At 41.5% G+C, this 20853-nt stretch overlaps 1 protein-coding gene across 2 annotated transcripts in view; it reads right to left on the bottom strand.

Moving 5' to 3' along the window:
- Positions 1 to 11585: 11585 nt before the first annotated feature.
- The window catches only part of Gopc (golgi associated PDZ and coiled-coil motif containing), a 44185-nt gene continuing 34917 nt past the window's right edge, over positions 11586 to 20853 (bottom strand). For both annotated transcript variants that reach the window (XM_052751340.1, XM_052751341.1), the window contains 3 exons: positions 19655 to 19819; positions 16318 to 16498; positions 11586 to 13551 (listed from right to left, as the gene is read on the bottom strand). In XM_052751340.1, coding sequence (XP_052607300.1) covers positions 13424 to 13551; positions 16318 to 16498; positions 19655 to 19819 — 474 coding nt within the window. In that variant the 3' untranslated portion in view covers positions 11586 to 13423. The remainder of the gene's footprint in view (positions 13552 to 16317; positions 16499 to 19654; positions 19820 to 20853) is intronic.

The raw sequence follows: 20853 nt of genomic DNA, 5'->3' as shown, positions 1-20853 counted from the left end.
AAGCAAATAAAATCTGGGGGCCACAAATAAAAAAACATGCCATTTCCTAGCACCCACATGGCAGCTCACAACTGTCTGTAACTCCAGTTCCAGGGGATCCAATACCCTCACTCAGACATCCATTCATGCAGGTAAAACAACAATGTGCATAAAATAAAAATAAATAAATCATTAAAAATGCCATATTTATCGGAGACTCTTAATTTGCTTAATATTCTATTATATCCACTAAATTCTGTTTGGGGGAGACAGATTGGATTCCAGAAGTTCCCCTTCAGCCAGACTGCCTTAATGAATTAAACTCTAAACTTTAGTTTAGATATAGATTTAGATATGCACCCATACAGGAAATCTATATACACAAAAGGCAGAGTTTTACTTTAGGGGATAGAACCAGACTGTCCCATCACAGTCATTGGCTCATCTAAGCAATCAGGTTCAGTGACAGTAGAGGGGCTGAGCTGTTTAAAAGCAGAGGGGCTCATCTAAGCAATCAGGTTCAGTGACAGTAGAGGGGCTGAGCTATTTAAAAGCAGAGGCTGCAACTGCTGTGCTAATTAACTAGGCTTCAACACTAGTCTTGGGACAACACAGAAGTTCAGGCACCGCACCAAGTCCAGACAGTATTAGAAGTCGCCAAACAAAGCGCTTGCTGCTTAGGTCTTACAACCTGAGCCCAGTGTCCAGAACCCACAGAAAGGTGGAAGGAGACAGAACTGACTACAAAGCCATCCTGTGACTTCCACACATATCCATGGCATGTGCAAGCCAACCCCATACACACGATAATAAGAATAATAAATACATGTATTTTCCTTAGCTTAAAGACATGCCTCTTCATAGCTTCAAAGTGAATGGCTTATAGGTAGCAGCAGTTCCATAGAAAACTCATTTTAAAGGCAGAACACAAAATGGTTAGTTGCCTTTGTACCTTAATGGAAATGCATACACTTCTCAAACCTCTGTCCCTACAATAGAGTTTATTGCCCGTATTTAGGCCTTACAATTAGAACAAGAAAAGATCTTAAACATCCACACCAACTCCAAGAACAGGTTTGTAGTATCTGCCCATCTGGAAGGGGAGTGGAATGTTGATGGCTAAAAATTTCCCAGTGAAATATAGGTATAATCTTCCAACCTTTGAGATGGTACAACTCCCTAAACAGGAAGTCATGATTCACTGTGGCAGAAATTAATGGGGCAGACCCATGAGGAGCCAAGGGACTAATTGGCAGGTTAGATTGAGAAGTTTGTAGTGAAACCCCAAGCTCTCATGTAGTTTACACAACTATATAAACTTACGGCCCTGGTCCCAGACCCTCCTCATTTCATCAAAATGCCCAAAGACCACCTCCTCAGAAGTACAGAGAATACAGGCTGAATCACTGGCTGATAAAAGACCAGGCTCTGAAAAGATGAGCAAGGAAACCTATTAACCACAGGAGATAACTAACCTATTAAGGAAGAACACCTAGGGCCCGATAATAAGCCACCCTCCCAGGAAAGGTGATGCATAGAACTATGAAAATGTTCAAAATGGGTACATTTTTATATAAAACAGCCTCCTTCCCATGTCTCCTCAACTTAAAATACTTTATGTGCAAGAGTGTTCGCCTGCATGTATGTCTGTGTATCATATGCCTGCAGTGCCCACAGAGGCCAAAAGAGGGAGTTGGAAACTGGGACTGGAGTTACAGACCATTGGGCTCTACCTCCTCAACTTTGTTGTTGTTGTTGTGAGACAGGGTCTCTACATGTAGCCCTGACTATCCTGGAACTCTCTATGTAGACCAGGTTGACCTCAAACTCATAGAGATGTACCTGCCTGCCTCTGCTTCCCGAGTGCTGGGATTAAAGGAGTGCACCACCATTGCCTAGCTAACTTCAACCTTTTAAAGACTGTCCAGTATTAGATACATCTGCAGAGAAAGAATGGCAATTAAACTCTACCTCAAAACCTTTCAAGCCAGGTGTAAATGTTCACAGGATTTACAGACCATTTCATAGGATCGAGGGAGGCCTTCCTCACTACCACAGAAAAGGGCTGCTAGAAATTATCCCTATATTAGGGTTGCCCAAATCTCTCCGAAGTCATACAGGGCCTTTTTGTGTTGCAAAGGTAACTTGAACCCTCTTATTCCTCTTAAAATTAATGACAAACTATAGTCCACCTGCAATCTCCAGCCCTTAGGAAAAATAGAAAAACGCCAGGCAGTGGTGGTGCACACCTTTAATCCCAGCACTTGGGAGGCAGAGGCAGGTGGATCTTTGAGTTTGAGGCCAGCCTGGTCTACAGAGCAAGTTCCAGGTCAGCCAGGGCTACACAGAGAAACCCTGTCTCAAAAAACAAAAACAAAAAAGTTGGTTTATACTATTTTGATTTTATTGAGATAGACCCTGATGTCCCACAGGATGTCCTCTGACTCTCTATGAAGCTGAAGATAACCTTGAACTTGTGATCAACCTGCCTCTAACTCCCATGTTAGGACAGGCACTCCAACCACATCCTACCTGTAAGTGTGTTTGCATTAGTTGTCAATGGAATGAAAGCTCCCTCACTTCTGCTATTACCAACTCTAATGATCTGTGCTAAATAAGAGTGCCCCTGACTGTCACATAGTCCCTCCTAGCTTGGCTGGAAGGCTTATCTTCAAACCACATTTCTGTAATACAATTAAAAAAACAAAAACAAAACAAAAGCAAAGAACCATTGCTTTGCATGCCAACTTAAAAACTTAACTTTACCCTGTACAGTGTGGGTAAAGGCACTTGCCATCAAGTCTGAAGATCCAAGTTCAATCCCCAGGTCCCACACGATACATGCACCATGCCTCTTCCCTCACAAAATAAATGTTTTAATGTAATAAAAGTTACAAAAAAAGAAAAAAGGCCTAAGCCTGAGAGCTGGAAAGACAGAGAGCTCAGTGGTTAGAAGCACTGACTGTTCCAGTAGAGACCCTGGGTTCAATTCCTAGTACCCACATGACAGTTCATAACTGTCTGTAAACCCAGTTCCAGTTCCAGGGTATCCGATGCTCTCTTCTGACCTCTGAGGACATGCATGTGGTGCATAGACACACATATGGGCAAAGCATCATATACATAAAATGAATTTGTTGTAGAATATTATCTTGAGATGTGTTACATTTTTTTTGTGCTGTGGAACATTTGTTTAATAATGCAAAGACATGTTGCATTCTTTTTTTTTTTAAGATTAATTTATTTATAATGTATACAGCGTTCTGCCTGCATGTATGCCTGCAGGCCAGAAGAGGGCACCAGATCTCATTATAGATGGTTGTGAACCACCATGTGGTTGCTGGGAATTGAACTCAGGACCTCTGAAGAACAGCCATTGCTCTTAACCACTGAGCCATCTCTCCAGCCCTGTGTTGTATTCTTTTATGTTGCATTTATTTAACTCTGTGAAGCTGTGTTACTTTTCTTATCTAAAACACCTGATAATAAAGAGCTGAATGTCCAATAGCGAGGCAGGAGAAAAGATAGGTGGGGTTGCTGGCAGGCAGAGAGAATAAATAGGAGAAATCTGGGAGGAAAAGAAGAAAGAGCAAGAGAACAAGGAGAGGAGGATGTTAAGGGCCAGCCACACAGCCACACAGCAAGCCACAGATTAAGACTGAAAGTAAGATATACAGAAGAAAAGGGAAAAGCCCAAAGGCAAAAAGGTGGGTGGGATAATTTAAGTTAAGGAAAGCTGGCCAGAAATAAGCCAAGCTAAGTATAAGTAATAATAAGCCCCTGTGTGTGTGTGTGTGTGTGTGTGTGTGTGTGTGTGTGTGTGTGTGTGTGTGTGTGCTGAAAAGGAGATGTAGCTGAGTGTGCAGGAGTAATGTGAGTGAATGAATGAGTAAAGAGTGAATAAATGGTGTAGTAATATGTGAAAGAATGTAGCAGGGTAGAGAGAAGAAATGTGTACAGAAGAGGGATGTGGAGCTATGTAAAAAGAGATGTAACTGTATAGACACATGGCTGTGCAGGGAGAGATGTGGCTGTATGGTGAGAGAGCTGTGTAAATGAGACGTATGGCTGTGGCTGTGTGGAGATTTGTAACTGTGGAGACAAGGAAAATGAAGCTGTATAGAAAAGAGAGGTAACCGGGCAAAAGAGGTATGTGGCTGTGTGGAGAATGTATGGAGAATGTAACAGTGTGGAATGTAACTATGTGGAGACAGATTTTCAGAAAGAGATTTTTTTTTCTTTAAGATTTATTTATCATGTATACAGTGTTCTGCCTGTATGTCTGCCTGCAGGCCAGAAGAGGGCACCAGATCCGGATCTTATTATGGATGGTTGTGAGCCACCATGTGGTTGCTGGGAATTGAACTCAGGACCTCTGGGAGAGCAGCCAGTGCTCTTAACCGCTGAGCCATCTCTCCAGCCCTGAGAAAGAGATTTTTTTAAGATGAAGTAAAAGAGAAAGTTGCCATCAGAAAGTGTGTGTTTCCTTATTTTTCCCTCAAATAGAGTAAGTCTAGTCCTCACCCCATTTATGGAATTTTTTTTTTTTTTCAGACCCTAGTGCTGTCTGGAGGCTGGACCCTCCAGTTAGCAATAGGTTATCCATCAATGTGGTAATGATGGTTTCTGTTTAAGAGGATGTATTGTGAACGTCACACAGGTTAGAGTCATTTGAGAGTTGGGAACCTCAACTGAGAAAATGCCTCCATAAGACTGGGCTGTAGACAAGCCTGTAGGGTTAATTGGTGATTAATGTGAGAGAGCCCAGTCCATTGTGGGTGGGTCCACCCCTGGGCTGACGGTACTGGATTCTGTAAGAGACGCTGAGCAAGCCATGAGGATCAAGCCACTAAGCAGCATTTTTCCATGGCTTCTTCATCAGCTCCTTCCTCCAGGTTCCTGCCCTGACTTCCTTCAGTAATGGACTATGATGTGCATATGTAAGCCAAATAAACCCTTTCCTCTCCAACCTGCTTCTGGTCATGATCTTTCATTGCAGCAACAGTAACCCTAACCAAGACAGAGGATTTTGTATGTTTGCTTGATTTCCCTTTTTTGATGTAAGGTCTCATTATATAGTCCAAGTTGGTTTCAAACACATCATGTAGCCCAAGCTAGCTTCAAACTCTCAGCTGTTCTGACTTAGCCTCCAACCACTTGGCCTTTAGGCCTGAACAACCATGCCTGGCTGACTGTTTATTTGAGACAGGGTCTTGCTAATGTAGCTTTGGGTGGTCTGGAACCACTCAATTGAAAACAGCTGTCCTTAAACTTGAGACAATGCTCTTGCCTATGTCCCAAATGCTGGGGTTATAGGCATTCATCACTATTTCTGCCTTTTGTAATGATTGTTTAAAGCTGCTGTTTTTTAGGGATTTGAAGACAGCCCTGTGTGGCTCAAGCTCACTGAAGCCAGGGACTTCCTCACTTGGATCTGCAATCATGTCGCATGGATGTCCCCCCTCAGATCATGCTAATGCTGTCCTTATCTGATATGTGTGCTATAATGAGCCATCAACAGGGTTTACACATGCAGACAGCTGATTTCTTGATTGGTGCTCACCTCCAATCACATCTTTTCCACAGTCCAGACTTTACCCCTTTTGTTCATCCATGAGTCCTCTACGTCCATGAGGCTGGAGAGATGGCTCAGTGGTCAAGAGCACTGGCTATCCTTCCAGAGGACCCAGTTTCAATTCCCAGCATCCATATGATGGTTCACAACTGTCTCCAATTCCAATTCTGGGAGACCTAATGCTCTCTTCTGGCCTCCTGAGGCACCAGGCATGCATTTGGTGAACAGACACATGCAGGCAAAATACCTGAACGCATAAAATTTAAAAAAAAAAAAGGTTAAAAAATGATTTAAGCCCTCTAAGATCAATCCTTAGGGAGGCAGATGAGTTCATCATTCTATCACTTACGTTCTGTGGCTGCATGATGAATTAAACTCCCACTTTTGCAAAACAAATCAACTTCATGAATTAGCTCCTGTGCTGTGACTAAGATAAGCCTGGTTCCAAGCAATTCCCAGTAAGAGGGCAGGTGGTAGCTGGGCCTTGGTGGTGCACACCTTTAATCCCAGCACTCAAGAGGCAGAGGCATGCAGATCTCTTTGAGTCTGAGGCCAGCCCGTTCTACAAAGAGAGTTCCAGGACAGCTGAGGCTACACAGAGAAACCCTGTCTCAAAAAGCAAACGAATGATAACAAAAACAGAGAGAGAGAGAGAGAGAGAGAGAGAGAGAGAGAGAGAGAGAGAGAGAGCAGGTGGTACAATAGATAAGGCATTGGTTTCCACATCCTGATCTCACACACAGGGAGTGATAAATTCTCCTTAGCTACTTATGTAACACATGGAACTCCAGTTCTTCTGGGTAGAAGATGGTGCCTTTTTTCTGCAAAGGTTGCTGTTTTAGTCACTGATCTATTGCTGTGAAGAGACACCATGACCAAGACAACTCTTACAAAAGAAAGCATTTAACTGGGAGCTTGCTTACAGTTTCAGAGGCTGACTCCAGTATCATCATGGCTGGGAGTGTAGCAGCAGGCAGGCAGGCATGGTGCTGGAGCAGTAGCTGAGAGTTTACATCTTATCAACAAGTTGGAAGGAGAGGGAGGTGTAGAAGTAACCATCTTATTAAATAAGAAACACAGAGCCAATGTAAAGATAAAAGCCCAAGAGTTCAAAGCTAAGAGCCTTACCCTTCCTGCTTCAGCGATCCTCTTCAGCCAAGAGAGACCGACTTCCTGTGTGTTTGTCTTTATATAGACTTTCTGTTCTGCCTTCTCATTGGTTGTAAACCCAACCACATGACCGCCACGTCACTGCCTGTCTGTACAGACCTCCAGGTCTTCTATGGTTGGTATTGAGATTAAAGGCGTTTGTCTCCAATGCTGTCTGTATCCTTGACCACACAGAGACCTACCTAGCTCTGCCTACCAAGTACTGGGATTAAAGGCGTGCACCACGAATGCCCAGCTCTGCTATGGCTTGCTATTAGCTCTGACCCCCAGGCAACTTTATTTATTAACATACAAATAAAATCACATTTCAGTACAAATAAAATATCACCATAGGGAGGGGAACAGGGAGAGAGAAAGAGAGAATGGGGAATGGCATGGGCTTTTGAAACCTCAAAGCCCATTCCAGAGACACACCTTCAACAAGGCCACACCTCCTCCAACAAGGCCACACCTCCTTCCTAAGCAGTCCAACTGGGAACCAAACATTTTAATATGAGCCTATGGGTGCCATTATCATTTAAACTGCCACAGTTACAGGTAGGAATCTTTTTGCTTGCTTATTTTTGAGGCACGGTCTCATTGAATAGCTCCAGCTGGTCTGCAACTTGCTATGTAGGCCAAACTGGTCTCCAACTCACAAAGAACTGCTTGCTTCTGCCTCCCAAGTTCTGGGCTTCATGGCCTATGTTACCATGCACAGCCCCTAGAATCCTCTTTATACAGTGCATGCTGCACCCATTAGATTCCTTCTCTACACATCTTAGCTCATTCTGACAAAAGAAGGGAGTTTGTTTGAAGACAGAACTACTTCAGTGTGGCCTCACTGTGCAGAACAGGATGGGTGAGTGGAACGTTCTGATGAACTCTCCACAGTGAAGCCTGAACTAGCAGGTGAGCACAGAAAAACAGAGCTTTTCTGTGTTCTGAGTATTGGGGCTGCATTCCTGCTGAGCTACTACTCCTGGCCAGGCTCCAGAGAGTAGCACCTAGCCCTAATCCATCTTCTGTTTACCCAATACCTTTTGCTTCTCTTATCGCCTATGTGAATCTTGTCTGAGAGTCTCCCAGGGATCAAAAGCCTATGCAAAACTTGGTTCAGGAAACCTGGAAAACCATGGTATCTGAGAAATTGAGGAATTTGCACTTGGAATTGTATCTTTGGGGAGCTCCTTTCAGGTTATTTTGAGCATATGGAAATCAACTGGCTAAACTGTAAATATTGAGAAAATAAAAATGCCCTGGGCGAAGGGAAAGTGCTTCAGTCCTTAAAGGCTGGACCCCCCTGCAGCCAAGAAAGGCTAGATTCATTCTTTTTTTTTTTTTTTTTTTTTTTTTGCTTTTTTTCGAGACAGAGTTTCTCTGTGTAGTTTTGGTGCTTGTCCTGGATCTCACTCTGTAGACCAGACTGGCCTCGAACTCACAGAGATCTGCCTGGCTCTGCCTCCCAAGTGCTGGGATTAAAGGCGTGTGCCACCACCGCCCAGCCCTAGATTCATTCTTAAGGTGCCTCTGAATCTTCTTTCCATGGATCCGTGTGAACCCACACACACATGCAGCGACATTTTGCCCTAGAATATTGCCACAAATGATCAGACACACAGACAACTTGATTTCATAGGTGCCATCCCATCATATGGGAGCAGAGATTGCATGCTGTCACTTATAATTACATCTCCAAGACATTCCTAGTCCTGGGGTTACTCTTTCCTTTCGGTTTTGGTTTTGGATGCAGAGTCTCATATAGGTCAGCGGGCAGGGAATTCATTATGTAGCTGAGGATGCTCCCAAAATCCTGATCTTTCTGCCTCCCTTTCATCACCTTATAGTTCTCCATCACCATTAAAAAAAATTAAGACTGCTCCAAACCTTGGCTTCATCAGTCTTTGTCCCACTTAGGAAAAAATGAAAGTCATGTAAATGGAATGAGACATGGAAAGCCTTTGATTTCATCTGCAGTTCCCTTTTCTCTCTTCATGGCTTATTCAAGAATGAAGAGAAGACTTTAAATCATGACCGACACTGTGGAACCCTGGGCAAATGACGCAACTTCTCCAAACTTCAATTTATTCATCCTTAGAATGAGTCTAGTTTATGTAAGGATCCTCAAAAACGCCCCTTTAGCCCAGCAGGTTAAACGCAGCACTTGAATTTCTTGCCCCCTACTGGCACTCTCCCAAATTGCACCTACCTTTCTAAATTAACCATCTGTTTTAGTGTCTGTTTGACATTTACCCAAGTTTCCTCGATACAGACCATCATCCATCTATCTTCCTCATTAGAAACTGCAGGTCTTTCTTTTACCAAATACAAAAAAATACAGCTTTAACATAAGATTTAAAGCAAACCTTTGTTCAAATCTTGATTTCTTTCTATGTTGTGTTGCTATTACTAGGATGGGTTCCAGGGGCTGAACTCGTCATCAAGCTGGAGGCTAGTGATTTTACCCACTGAGTCATCTGCCCCCCCCTTTATATATTCTGAGGCTATTTTAAGTAGGTGCATACAAGGTGTGGTTTGAGTAAGCATGGTCCTCATAGGCTAATATATTGTGGTAGTCTGAGTAAGAATGGTCCCCATAGGCTAATACATTGTGGTGGTTTGAGTAACAACGGCCATTATAAGTTAACATATTTGAATACTTAGTCCCATTGGTGGAACTGTTTGGGAAGGATTAGGGGGTGTGTCACTGTTGGCCTTCCCAATTAGCTCTCTCTGCCTCATGCTTGTTGATCAATAAGCTCTTAGATACTGCTCCAACACGATGCCTGCCTGCTACTATGCTTTCTGCCATGATGGCATGGATGCTGAAATATAAGCCCCAAATAAACTCTTCTGCTAAGCTGCCTTGGTCATGGTGTCTTACCATGGGAACAGGAAAGTAACTAAGTCAGAAGGTTAGATTTATTTCAACTTCGTGGTAAACTGTAAAAACATTTCTATCACAAATGCTTTTTGTCTTAATCTGTTTTGTATTAACAAATCGGCTTTTGGGGGACAAAATTATATCGTGTATCTCCTCTTTTCCCTCCTGAGTTCTGTGTCCTTGTGGTTAAGTATGCTTCTCATAAACATCCTTTTCCAAAGTTAATCAATCCCCCCTCCCTGCAACTAGGATTCTTTCTGATTGACCACACCCTTTTATCATCCCATCCTTCGAGTACTCCATTGGTTCTTGGTAGAAGACATCTATACCCTACATATGGGTATAGGCTTCCCAAAGATTTGTTTAGACCACATTTTATAGGGTCAGTGAGTAAGCACCCACTGCCTAGCATGTACCAAAGTTCCAAAGCCCTGAAGGTAAGCAAGTGTCAAACATGAATCCTGTTGTTTATACAAACATTTCAGGTGTGTGAACCTCTTACTACCAGAAGCCACATCAAGTGGCCCTAAGGACAACACACGGTTGCCCACTAAGCTAAGTTTTGTTTTGTTTTATACTGTCTCTGAAATACGTGGCAACCAAGCCATGCCCGGGTCAGCACTAGAGGTAGAGGTGTCCAGTCAAGAGCTTCAGTGCCCCCCCAGAGTGCACACAGATATGAGCTAAATCACAGCAACCCGACAGCTGGAGGCAAGGATTTCTAAGTGTTCAGAGTAAATGACAGTTTCCGAGTTTATGATCATTTACCAAAAATTATTTCACGTATAATTTGCAAAATTCTAAATTAGATGTACGTAGATGTTGCCATGGAGGACTTTCAAATACTAATAGGATTGGGTTTATCCTTTTATCAAGGCTGTCCTTGCTATGGAACATTAACTTTTAAGATCTGTAATGCAAAACTAAGCCAAAGAGACTAGGGTTCCTGTCTTCTGCTTAAAGTTTAAAACACACTACTGGTCCCAGAGTTGTTCCCACAGTTCGTTCCTTCTAACTACCGTATTTTTAATTAATTCAGATGAAACAGTTATGACTAAACAATTAATTCCTACCAGCCCCATAATATTCTACTCCAGAATCTGGATTCAATCTTTGCATATTTCATGACATGGTGGTGCAAGTCATAGAGGCTACTTAGAACCCACAAAAAACCAAGATATTTAATGTGAATGAAAGAAAAAGCATTTATTTTCCTTCAAATCTGGTCAATACCACTTTAATGTAGAAGAGGACATTTTTATTTACAGGCTAATTAAGAATATGATGCTCAACTTAACTAGATATAATACATTTATCATAAGTCACCTTACATGTGAACCAATATAATTTTGTTTTAAAATATGAAAACAACATAAGCCCACTGCTGTGGGGAATATTCCAGCACCATGGACAGGTTGTGCTAACTTGTAATTTTTCCACTCTAATCAACAGGCTTCATCTCTCTTGAATTTAATTTAACAATAATCCCTAAGCCAAATGTGGCGTTTCCATCATGTTCAGACCAGAGCTGCAGGAGACAATTTTGCACGGCGTTAGGGTGACTCTATCTGCACACACACCTCACGTTCGTTCTCCTGAACAACTCCCCCTTTCTGTCATGGCTTCACTGTAATGGCTTTGCAACAGCTGCCCGCCCACTTTTTAGCTTTGTCCAAGAAGCGTCGGTGTTATCTGGGCATCTATATTAATGTGAGATATAAAAACTACTTTTCACTCAGTGCTTTGGAAAAGGTGTTTGGAAATACCTAGTTCATCCCTAACGATGACATAGTCTGAAAATGAACTCCCCACTAGGCCTGGGAAAGTGCCAGGATGCTCACAGCAGCAGTCAATCACTGTGCTCTCACAGCCTTCCAAACCACAAAGCAGCAGAGAACAGGACACTGACCTGCAGAAACATAAACTACTCTTTCTAAATACACACACACTGTAACCATCTCACACAGTCTCTCAGAGGGAATGCACAAAATGCCCATCCAGTTTCTAAAAATCTTATCCATTTATTGTGCAGATCTTGAAAAAATCCAAAGGATTATAGCTTATATTTCCTAAATATTCAGTCATACATATAAGGCATATTCTTCAGGGGAGAAAAAGCCATGGTCATTCCCAGGCAATGTATGTTGAAAGAATATAGGAACAACAGCATGGTTTCATGTCATGGCAAAAATGTTTTCAGATCTGTTACCATGGATATTTTTTCTTCACCTAACTGAATACAGTGGCTACCACCTACTTTGAAGATCACAAGTCATGCAGTGGGGCATGTGTTTGGCATGGGGGAAATACATGAGAAAAAAACCAGTCTTTCTCTTAAGAGGCCTAGCCTGTCAGGAGCAAACAATAATATGTAACTTTTTATTCATTTGTACAATTAAAATACTAACCTTGCTTACAGGCAATGTTACGCTACTAAGTACCTCAGCATCAGTAACAATATACAGACGAAGTGCACCTCTAGTTACCAGTGAACATGGTGATACTCTGAAGGATGAAACCACCCACACAGACCATAAATGAGCAACAGTTACAAACTAAACTTATAAATAGCGAAATCACAAAATAAAGTATATACACTTTATAGATTTAACTTTGAACAAATATATAATGCATCTGGGAAGAAGAATCATACCAAGAAAGGAGATACTAGAGGCTCTCCCACTTAATATTCCCTTAAGTGTAAATCCTTTAGAACAGTGACAGAGCGAAAGTCACCACCTCTTTAAAGGCAGTATTTGACTTTGCCTAGCAAGGTGCAGTGCTCTGTAGGTCAGGAAGGAGGGTCTGTGCTTAGTTCTGATACGAGAGAACTAACGTATTTACAGAGTTCGCACATGAGTATTGCTTTAGTCAAGCATATACTCAAGAGAAGACCAATACGGTCACTGTACCAAAATGTCTTTACTTCGTCTTGCCCACCTTGGTTCCTGGCTTTTTAAATGATTGGCAAGTCAGGTACTTAAAGCATACTGCAGTTTGAACACAATGTATTTCATGACATCGTAATGTTTCCTGACTATCACAAGACAAAGCTTATGAACAACTCAAAATGTATAAACATTTGAGACTAAACACTAATAGTGTAATGCTCCAGTGCCATGCACACAGATCAACATAATTGACAACAGGTATTTCACACTCGTCTGCGTTTCTTTTAAAAACCCAAAGTAAAATGCACACTAACTTTTCAGAAATTACTTCTAGTGCAGCATTGATTGCTACGGATTGCCTATAGAAAATATTCTGTACTGCAATAAACTGGAAAGCAAACCCGTTATAATAAATGATCATGAAGAATTAATTTAGATATCAGGAATGTACAACACACCTTTTTAAAAACCTGAAACAAATTTTTCAGTTAAGCAAAAATGTCAACCTAGATTTCTGCAATTCACTGAGTCAAGTTCTGTCATCTGAAGTTCTGCAGTTTATCCTTAGGGAATATGTGATAAGGATTCATTTACTCTGCTGTGTTTAAAGGGTACTTAGAAAATCCAGTTAGCATTGTCCTGTTAAATATGAAAGGGAGCCAAATGAAATAGCATCCACTTGGCCCTTAAGAGCCTAGTAATACCCCTTGGGAGACACATGCTTTGGTGCTTAGAGTCCAGGAAAATCAAAATGGCCTTCCATGCAATAGCTAATTAAGGTATACCACAGAAAACAGGGTTTATGCACTTAGAATTGCTCACACGAAGCCCTGAGGTTCCCGCCTGTCTTTAGGCAGCACACAGCCTGCCCTGATCTTGTGCAATCTTTATCACCGTCTTCACTAGTGCCCCAAGTTCAGAGTCTGATGACCATCCGGGGGTGGATTAGTAAGCCTTTTTATGATGCAGGCCGTGCAGATCGGCTGCTCGTGCGGTGCTGTCATCCAGAGGACTCTCACCCGAAGCCCCCATGTCCCCGTTCTCATGTGGGTCACTCACTGTCTTCTTATACCCTGGGAGAAGGGGACAGAAGGACAACCAGGAAGTCTGGGCTGAAAATACGTCTATGTTTTATAATTTCACTGAGAAAAAAAAAAAAGTCCACTGAAATTATTAGCAGTGATATAACAACCAGGAAGTCTGGGCTGAAAATACGTCTATGTTTTACAATTTCACTGAGAAAAAAAAATGTCCACTGAAATTATTAGCAGTGACATAAGGCAAACTAACACTGTCTTGATCAAATTAGGAGTATTTAAGGGTTCATCTTATAGCAGATAGCAACATCACATACATTTTAAAGTGTTATTGAAATCTATTGAAGCCACCTGAAAGTTGTGAAATAAATCTATCTAGTTTTCTAAACAACTTAGGGTTGACAAACATTCAATTTTACTTATACAACTATCGACTGAAATGCAAATATTTTAATGTTTATATTTTGCTTCCACATGACAATGAGTTCCTGGATAGCCTAGGAGTCACAGGAAGACCTCAAACCCAACAAAGATATACTTTTCATTATCTGGCGCAGTTAAAGTGATATGCCATATGGCATGCCCTTTGGCTGAGTCCTATTTCATGGTTTAGGTGCTTGCAGTTTACATAAGTAACAGAGAGTTTTCTAACCTCAGCTATAACAAAAAATAAGAAACATGCTTTCTGTCTTTCTATTTATTTGTTTGTTTATTTGTTTATTTATTTATGTGTCTGTTTGTTTTTTGTTTTTCAAGACATGGTTTCTCTGTGTAGTCCTGGCTGTCCTGGATCTTGCTCTGTAGACCAGGCTGGCCTCGATCTCAGAGATCCACCTGCTTCAGCCTCTTGAGGGCTGCATTAAAGGTATGCACCACCACTGCCCAGTGTGGAACAGGTTTTCTAATCCCCATAATAGTAAAAAGACAATGGGACCATGGAATAGCAGCTCAACACTGTAAGGTTCTGACAAAATTCCACAACATTCTATCCATGTCCATCCTGTGGGCCACCTCTGTCCTCAAGACAGAGTCTCATTGTTATGGCTCTAGCTGTCCTGAAACTCACTTTGTAGACCAGGCTGGCCTCAAACTCAGTTTCAACTGTCTCAGCCTCGTAAGTGTTGCCTGCTATTCATTTCTAGAAACATTTTTAACATATTTATTTTTATTTATGTGTATAAGTATGTACACATGTGTCTAAACGCCTGTGGAGGCCAGAAGAGGGCATCAGATTCCCTGGAGCTCAAGTTCCATTAGGTTGTGAGCTGCACAATGTGGGTGCCGGGAACTAAACTCCAGTCCTCCACAGCGTGGCAAGTGCTCTGAACCAGCGCCATCCCCAGTAGCTGCTGGCTTTACAGAAGGTAGCTAGATCTGCATCTAGGTCTTTGTTTATTTTGTTACAAGTGCATGCAGAATCAGCTTCATAGACTTATTATTATTTTCAAATAACTGCCAATTTTCTTTAGTACCGTACAGAAATCTAACAATATGGACCTCGGGCATCACCAACTCACAGTTACATTAGAGTTCAATTGCTTTTCTTACACTGTGAAGGTGAACACACACTATTCTGTAAAATCTCATACGGGTCATGTGAAAAACACTGGATTCCTGAAGCAAGCAGCAATTCAAAAGCTGACACATTTTATTGCATTATGTAAGAATTACATTTATTAGTGTGTCCATCCAGCTCATTACAAACTTATATATGGGAAGCAGTCAAGCTCCTGGGGATTGACACCGTGTTCTACAAAACACTGCTTTTCACTGGAGAGCTCCTGTTTTATTTCTGGCAATAAGTACTCTCCACTGTCTTCTCTGAAGTAATAGACAGAAAAATTTTAAGATAATGGCCACCCAACAGTCTGAATAACCATCATCTGTCAGTCATTCCTCCCAAGAAGTTAGGAAGCTAACCAGTGCAGTACTTATTAAGACCAGCACCTTTGTTCAGTCTGCTGAGTAACTGACACGCCTACCTGCATCTCATAAATGGAATTTTAAAAAGCAATGTACAAAAACAACTGGCACTGGGACCTAGGCCAAGAACACTGAAGAAAAATAAAGATAAAAGTGGAGGGGTTTGTGATGCATGCCTGTGATCTCAGCACTTGGAGACTGAGGCAGGATTGCAAACTCAAAGCCAGCCCAGGCTTTACAGTCGGATCCTGTCTCAAAAAGCAAATCAAAACTAAGTAACATACTCAAGAATTAGCATTTAATTAAAAAAAAATCAGTTTTTGTAGTAATCTAAACGCCAATTTCGTCTAAAAATCAATTCTGTTTCATCACAGTATTATTATGAAAAGCTCCCCGAGTCCATGTGCCTCTCTCAAAAGGTCCCAAGGACTCCCCGACACTTATCTAGGATAACTTGGAAATCACTACTCTACCCAAAGAAAGCGCTAACATATTTCTTTAATAATTACCAAATTAAAAATCTTGAGGCTCATATAGCCTGATTTGGGCAATAATCATAGACATCAATTTAACCACTAATCTACACTTAAGTTCTAACTCCTTGTGTTCTGAGAAAAGAATTTGCATTAAGACACTTGTACTCTAAAGGGACATTGGTTTCTGTCTCAGAATCTAGAAAATCGGAATCTTCTTAAGTGTCTTAGCCAAGATGAACTAGAAAACATGTAAATTAGTATGCATAGTAAACTTCCAGAGTGACTGTTCCTTCCTTTCGTCAGCATCGTTAAAGCTGTGTTCCTGGAGAACACTGAGGCTTTCACATGTCAAAAGGTCACTAATAATCAGCATATTCGTAATACAACTTGGAGGCATTTTTACCTTGTAACACTTTCATTTCGCCACCGCTCTCTTTGCAGCTAGCACCAGGATTACCACCTCCTTCTAACTCATCAAGGTACAGACGGTAACGGTGTCCACTCTCGTCCTCATACTCGACATTTTCATCATCAGAATCCACTTCAGGAGCCACGTACACCACTTCAAATTCAATCTCTCCTCTCTAAACAGGGATGAAGACAGAAAGTCAGTCACTGTGATCATAATCAAGACAGAATTCCCAGTCTTCGGGAACAGGTACCGGGAGGAGGAGATGGCAGACACTGCTCCTTTTCAGTCAGGCATGACATTCTTGACTCTCTAGAGGTGCAAGTGCGGGAGGCCATGATGGCCAGACCATTCCGTGGATCATCTCTACAAGGGAGTCCCTTCTAACTATTACAGTTCCTTCTACTGATCAAAGCATTCATTCGTCTGAGACGAAGTCTCAAGTAGACCAGCCTGGCCCTGAATCTGCACACAGCTGAGGATGAGCTTCAACTCCTGATCTTCCTGCCTCCACTTGCTTTTCTTTTTAAAAAGTATTTATTTATTTATTTTATGTATGTGAGTGCTTTATCAGATTGTATGACTTTATGCCAGAAGAAAGCATCAGATCCTATTATAGATGGTTGTGAGCCACCATGTGGTTGCTGGGGATTGAACTCAGGACCGCTGCAAGAGCAGCCAGTGCTCTTAACCCCTGAGCCATCTCTCCAGCTCCCTGGCTCCACCTCTTAAGAAAAGGGATTACAGGTGTATGAGTGACCTGACCATAGTATTTTAAATAGTGTATCTAAAATAAAAGGGATGCTTAACTATTAAATTTACAGAATATTGGAACAAGTGTCCAGTTTAAAGTCATCTTACACTTTACCAGCAATTTAACAAATCTATTTAAACAGATATTAAATAAACTTGTATATAAGGGTGTCAAACAAACTTTACTAGTTCAAGAAATTGCTCTGACTTATTGTTCTCCCCTTGAGATAGGAACTGATTCTGTAGCCTACACTAGCCTGGAACTCAACCACACTAGCTTCAAACTTGCAGCAATCTTCCTGCTTCAGACTCCCCAAACTGGGATTATGGGTGTGAATTACTACACTCAACTTATTTTTAAGTCTTAAACCTTTGTTTAAAAAAAAACAAAAAACAAAAAAAAACTTCTTACTGAGACAACAGTTAATAAAGGTATTTATTTAGTAATAACAGTAATTACTATATTTATTGCATAAAATTATAGCTTTTATTGATCCCCAGAGCATCCCTATTATAGTCTCTTTCTCATACATGAGAAGCCTTGATGAGTACTGAAGAGAACACGTAGCTTTCTGCACATCACAAGCAAGCACAAAGCAACAGCAGTTTGGCTGTGAAGTCCTTACTCGTTTCTCTATGCTAGGCTAGATGCAGTATTTTTATGGTTATTCTTTAACAACAACTCTATGCTCAAATATAAAATTATAAATAATTTGAAGGTAAAGAAAACTCCCAAGATATAACTGTTATTTACTGAGACTGCAGTCACCACATCCTAGTCTTGTGTGTGTAACTCTGAAAATTACAGCCTGTCTTTTGTCAGAGCAGAGTGTGCCAGTTTGGACTGCTACCCACTTAGAGTCTTTGGTGCTCTGCTTTCCCGGTGCTGCCCCTGACAAGTGTGCTGAGGCTGTTTCTTCCACACTCACTACTGCCTACCTGCAGCTCCTTTGCCACAGCTGCTATTCATCCAGTTCTTCTGCTACTGACACACAGTCAAAGTGAGCCCCGAAGACACTAACTCAGGAGACCACAGTAGTGTCTCTCTTATCAGATAATTAAATGACAGTATCGTCACAATATAGGGCATCAGAGAAATACTGCAGGAAGTAGACTGCTTTTAGTCATAAAATATAACTGTCTAGCTTTCTTATTTAACATAATTAAGGTGGGCTGAGGGATAGCTCAGTGGTTAAGGGCACTTGCTGCTCTTGCAGAGGACCCAGTTTCGACTCCTAGCACCCACATAATTAATAAATACCATGTGTGAAGTTAGATAGATAATGTAGTCTCAAAGGCATGTCCATATCCAGCCCATGCCCACATACACGTGCCTAGGATACCCATGAATGTGACCCAACACAAAATTGTAAAACATTGCAAGACTGTTTTTGCCGTTTTTTTTTTTTTCTTTTTTCCTGAGACAGTGTTTCTCTGTACAGCTTTGCACCTTTCCTGAAACTCAGGCTGGCCTTGAACTCACAGAGATCTGCCTGCCTCTGCCTGCTGAGTGCTGGGATTAAAAGTATGCACCACCACTGCCCGGCTGTTTTTACCATTTTTTAAAACTCCATTGTGTAATTCCAAAGACTAAACTTTGCAGGTGACAATGCTCTGTCACAATATCAAAAGGTTAGAAATACATACAAACACAAATTTCAGGCTTAATATAGAAGACCTTTCTAAAAGTCATTATCAGTAGGTCTTCCCTTTGAATCCATTTAATCAATGTCATAGAGATGTTTCATGCATCATCATGTAGAGCTGAGCTAATCAAATATACAATCACATTCCAGTACGAATGTTCTACACTAGTATAGTAACGTCGATGATCCCCAACCTTAATATTGTAATTCCCTCAACCTTATTTTCAGAGGAAAACAGAGGTGATAAGGACATGAGATAACAAATCTGACTCTAAACATGGTTTCTTATTCTATAATTTAATTTGCTAGGCAACTCTGAGCACTTCCTTCATTCTCTAAGAATTTCAGTTGAGCTACTTTAGTATTTATTACTATCATTATTTTATATTATTTGTATTGGTGTTTTGCCTGCATGAATGTCTGTGTCCCTGGAAACCAGAAGAGGGCTTAGGATAGATCCTGGAACTGGAATTATTATTAATGTAGGTGCTGAGAGTCGAAACTGGGTCCTCTGCAAGAGCAGCAAGTGCCCTTAATCACTGAGCCATCCCTCAGCCCACCTTAACTTGGTTAAATAAGAAAACTGCGCTAGAGGAATGCTAAGGGTCCTTTCAGTTATATTTTATGACCAAAAGCAGTCTACTTCCAGCAGTCCTTTCTCTGACACCCTATACTGCGGTGATGCTGTCAATCATGCTCTTAAGTGTCTATCCTATTCTGAGTATCAACACATACCTTACTGCTCCATTTCAACTGGACAGATGAGACTGCCACACAGAGGACTGATGCAATCTGTCCAAGGGTAAGTAGCTTTGGAAAGGAGTAAACATAACCACCCTTTTCAGCAAGTATGATCATATGACATCTATAAGCTTCAAAGAATGGAAACAAGCTCTATACCAGTTTTAATTACATGAAGAAAATTAATTCACCTGCTGGGAAAGTATGGTTACAGCTTCTTTATGTTTTGTGTCCCTTAGGTTAACTCCATTCACTGCCAGAATAGCATCTCCAACATGGAGTCCTCCACATCTATCAGCAGGCTGTCCTGGATGAATCTCAGAGATGAGGATGGGAACACCATGCTCCTTCCCGCCCTAACAATAACAATATCAAAGGTAGTTAGTTAGTTGATATGTTATAAAATGGCTGCAGATCATCTTAGAGACATTTTCTTAAAAACTCATTTCAGTAAGTAGAGGGTTTCTGTAAACACTTGCTACCAAGGAGGCACCTCTGAGCACAATGACTAAAAACATTCAATTTTATGAAATCATTCTAGACTCCAAAACTAAAATAACCAAAGAAAAACTACAAAACCTCACCTCATTTCTTAAACATTAAGAACAAATTATCTATGTCCCCAGAACTTTGTGCCATCCTGTGGGCCCTTCCATAGCACTTTTATCCAATGTAAATTGTTATGTACTGTGGTGGCTGAGTAAGAGGGGCTCCCATAGGCTCATATATCTGACTGCTCAGTCACCAGGGGGTAGAACTGTTGGAAAGGATTAGACGGATTATGAAGTGCGGCCTTTCTGGGGAAGTGTGTCACTGGGGATGGATGGGCTCTGAGGTTTCAGGCCTAGTGACTCTCTCAGCCTTCGATTGGGATGCAGTTCTGAGCTACCGCTCCTGTGCCATACACGCTGCCGTGCTCCCCACCACGATGACAACGGACTAAGCCTTGGAAACTGTAAACACGGCCCAGCTGAAGAGTTCTCAGCTACTGCTCCTGTGCCATACATGCTGCCGTGCTCCCCACCACGATGACAATGGACTAAGCCTTGGAAACTGTAAACACAGCCCAGCTGAAGAGTTGCCTTTTATAAGAGCGGCCTTGGTCCTGGTGTCTCTCAGAGCAATAGAACACTGACTAAGAAATGGATGATAAGATCAATTCTTTTATGTATAACCAAGATAATACAGGTTTTTTGAGACAAGGTCTCTCTATGCAGCTCTGAAACTTGGTATATAGACCAGGCTGGCCTTGAACTCACAGAGATCCACCTAGCTCTGCTTGACAAGTGCTGGGATTAAAGGCGTGTGCCACCATGTACAGCTCTAACCAAGACAATTTTAAAATTGCACGGTAACTCTTCAATTTCAGAAATACAAAAATACGTAATGT

The sequence above is a fragment of the Peromyscus californicus genome, unplaced genomic scaffold (assembly GCF_007827085.1).
Source record: "Peromyscus californicus insignis strain IS unplaced genomic scaffold, ASM782708v3 Scaffold_22__1_contigs__length_63687245, whole genome shotgun sequence".
Classification (NCBI taxonomy): Eukaryota; Metazoa; Chordata; class Mammalia; order Rodentia; family Cricetidae; genus Peromyscus; species Peromyscus californicus.
Note: the sequence above shows the minus strand (reverse complement) of the source record. Positions and strands in the feature narration are given on the sequence as shown.